This window comes from Branchiostoma floridae, chromosome 7 (genome assembly GCF_000003815.2).
Source record: "Branchiostoma floridae strain S238N-H82 chromosome 7, Bfl_VNyyK, whole genome shotgun sequence".
Taxonomy (NCBI): domain Eukaryota; kingdom Metazoa; phylum Chordata; class Leptocardii; order Amphioxiformes; family Branchiostomatidae; genus Branchiostoma; species Branchiostoma floridae.
Genome location: NC_049985.1, coordinates 20619243 through 20621672, shown reverse-complemented (window position 1 = coordinate 20621672; position 2430 = coordinate 20619243). Strand labels below are relative to the sequence as shown.

The 2430-nt window shown below is 40.7% G+C and overlaps 1 protein-coding gene across 1 annotated transcript in view; it reads right to left on the bottom strand.

The window, feature by feature from the left end:
• The window catches only part of LOC118419505 (protein sidekick-2-like), a 13271-nt gene extending 10847 nt beyond the window's left edge, over positions 1-2424 (bottom strand). The window contains exons 1-3 of the mRNA XM_035825914.1: positions 2309-2424; positions 1826-1971; positions 843-1026 (exon numbers count right to left, since the gene is read on the bottom strand). Coding sequence (XP_035681807.1) covers positions 843-1026; positions 1826-1831 — 190 coding nt within the window. The 5' untranslated portion in view covers positions 1832-1971; positions 2309-2424. The remainder of the gene's footprint in view (positions 1-842; positions 1027-1825; positions 1972-2308) is intronic.
• Between the last annotated feature and the right edge of the window lie 6 nt (positions 2425-2430).

Here is a 2430-nt window from a genome sequence, read left to right as displayed (position 1 = left end):
GTCAATGGGAATTGGCTGACGGAAAAAAATCTCGAGCTAGCTAAAGCCCTGTGTGGTTCTTAACACTATTAATCAATACACTACCAAAATGCCTTTTCTTATATATTTTCTTGTTTCTTCACATATACAAAAAGAAGAAAACATTCTGTGTTTAAGAAATCAAAAACATTTTGTCCACCAGTAAGATTAACACTTGTCTAGTTCACCTTTATCCAACACGACAAGAAAAATAATCATGACAAGAAATTTTCACTTGAATTTCTAGAAAAACTACATACATGTAGTTACCTTTTTGAAATATACTTTCCTAACTTAAGAAATTAGGAAAGTATTCCATGCTGTGCAAATTTGCATGGGAAGAATCGTCAATGTGTTTTTCCTGTTCTTTTTTGAAGTCCTCAAATGCTCAATACAAGAAAATTTGTCAAAGGGTTTATATTAATAAGGCAAAGAAAAAAACCTAGAAAAACAATTAAAAAAATATTTTGATAGTGTACACTAATACAACATACTTGGAAAAAGCTGGGCTTTTCCAAAACATCCATCTGATTCTGTCAGTAGAACCTTGTTGTTAAGTAGCCTCAGTAACTCCTCATAGCAACCACTGGCTCAATATTTTTGCTGGTTAGCTTTTCAGGTGTAACATACATTTATTATAACCTTCTGTCACTTTTGTAATTTTGCTACCTTTGGTTTGTCCAATGGTCAACGACAATGTGATGCCAATCTTAATTAGCAGAGAATATAAATTTGTGGTGCTTCACTCATTTCCATTGCAAAAGCAACAAATAAAAGAAGTTAGAGGACAACTGAATAGAGTTTGAATAAGTTCAACAACTCACGAGCCTTGTGTGTCTGCACGGAGATGAGCAGTTCTGGACAGTCGCTCCAGTATCCCTCTGTACCGATGATGTCTCCGGTGCTGGCGTCCAGCTGGACAGGGTGGGCTCGGACACAGATGTCGTACGTCGTGAAGGGACTCAGGTCGGTGAGGTCCCCATGTGTCGTCTGGCTCAGGTTTACGTACTGGAAGTAAGACAGGAAAGGAGATATAAGATGTAGCCGCTTAAAATGTATGCAAATACTTATTTACTACTAATGAAATTCATTGATTGTAAATCAAGACAACGCCGACCAACCAATCAATCAACCAAGCAATAAACCAACCAAACAACCAACAAAAAAGCAAACAACCATTACTCATCCAAGCAACCAACCACCCAACAATTGATTTCAATGTATAACAGAAGGATACAAAACCCACTGGAATCATAGCTAGTATCCCTGACCAACTACTCCACCCACAAGGACCTGCCAGCCTACTCAGTCTGCTAAATACAATATGCTTTCCTTGAGTTGATTGATTACCATGAAGTGCAAGGCAATGAGACACACACTGGAATCACAGTCTAATGGGTGATAAAGAAACCTGCCGGATTCCTCTAGAGCAAACATTAGAAACCCCTGATGAGGAAAATGGAAGATACACACAGGAGAACATGATCATAATCTTCTTTCCTGCTGGGTTTGTTTCTCCTGTGTTTCCTGAGTTTCAGCTACTGAACTGAGTTTTGGAAGGGCAAATAACCATCAAACCTAGCCTGGTATCCAGCCGTAATGTAGCTCCCGAGTCTCTTCTCTCCTCTTCGCAATTGCGCTATATTACGACTGGATACCAGGCTACAACAAATCAGCCTACCAGACAAAAAACAACCATGAGTTAGCCAAGCAAACACACCTACCACACATGAACCCACCTATGAACTAACAAACAAGAAACCTGACCAACCAACCTTACACAGAATGTTGCGTAAGCTATATGTACCTTCATTGTGCTGTCCCACTCTGAGCGGTACCATGCCTGGTACAGGAGGGCGAAGTGGCTCAGGCTCGCAGGGTTACTCCAGGACAAGGACACAGATGCTGACCTCCGACCTATGACACGCAGGTTGCGGACAGGAGCCGGTTTCACTGTGTGATCAGGGAAGCATACATGGTCAGAATCTGTGTAAAAGAATTCTAGCTGGAGTGATATCAAAGAGGGCATTTTCCACCTCTGTCAACAAAGATCTAAAATGTACTGAATCAGAATTTTAATGAACAACCTGGCTTTTCAATTTTGCAATGCCTGGTAAGCTCATTCTAGCATTGCAATTTTTCAATGATTTGTAGGAAGACGTAAATTGCTACAAATGTGCCATACCCAATCATAGTAGAAAGAGACTGAATGTTGCAAAGGCATGCATAAAATACTGAAAATGAACCACATCGTAACATCTGCTTGGAGACTTTGACACCGATGACTTACCATAGTTAATGGGGTTTACAAGGTTCACAGACTCCGCCCTGCCCAGCTGGTTTTGAGCAGTTATGTTCAGGCGAAAGTGAAGGTTCCCCACGTGGCTCGTACCGGGTCCAAAGTGACAAACG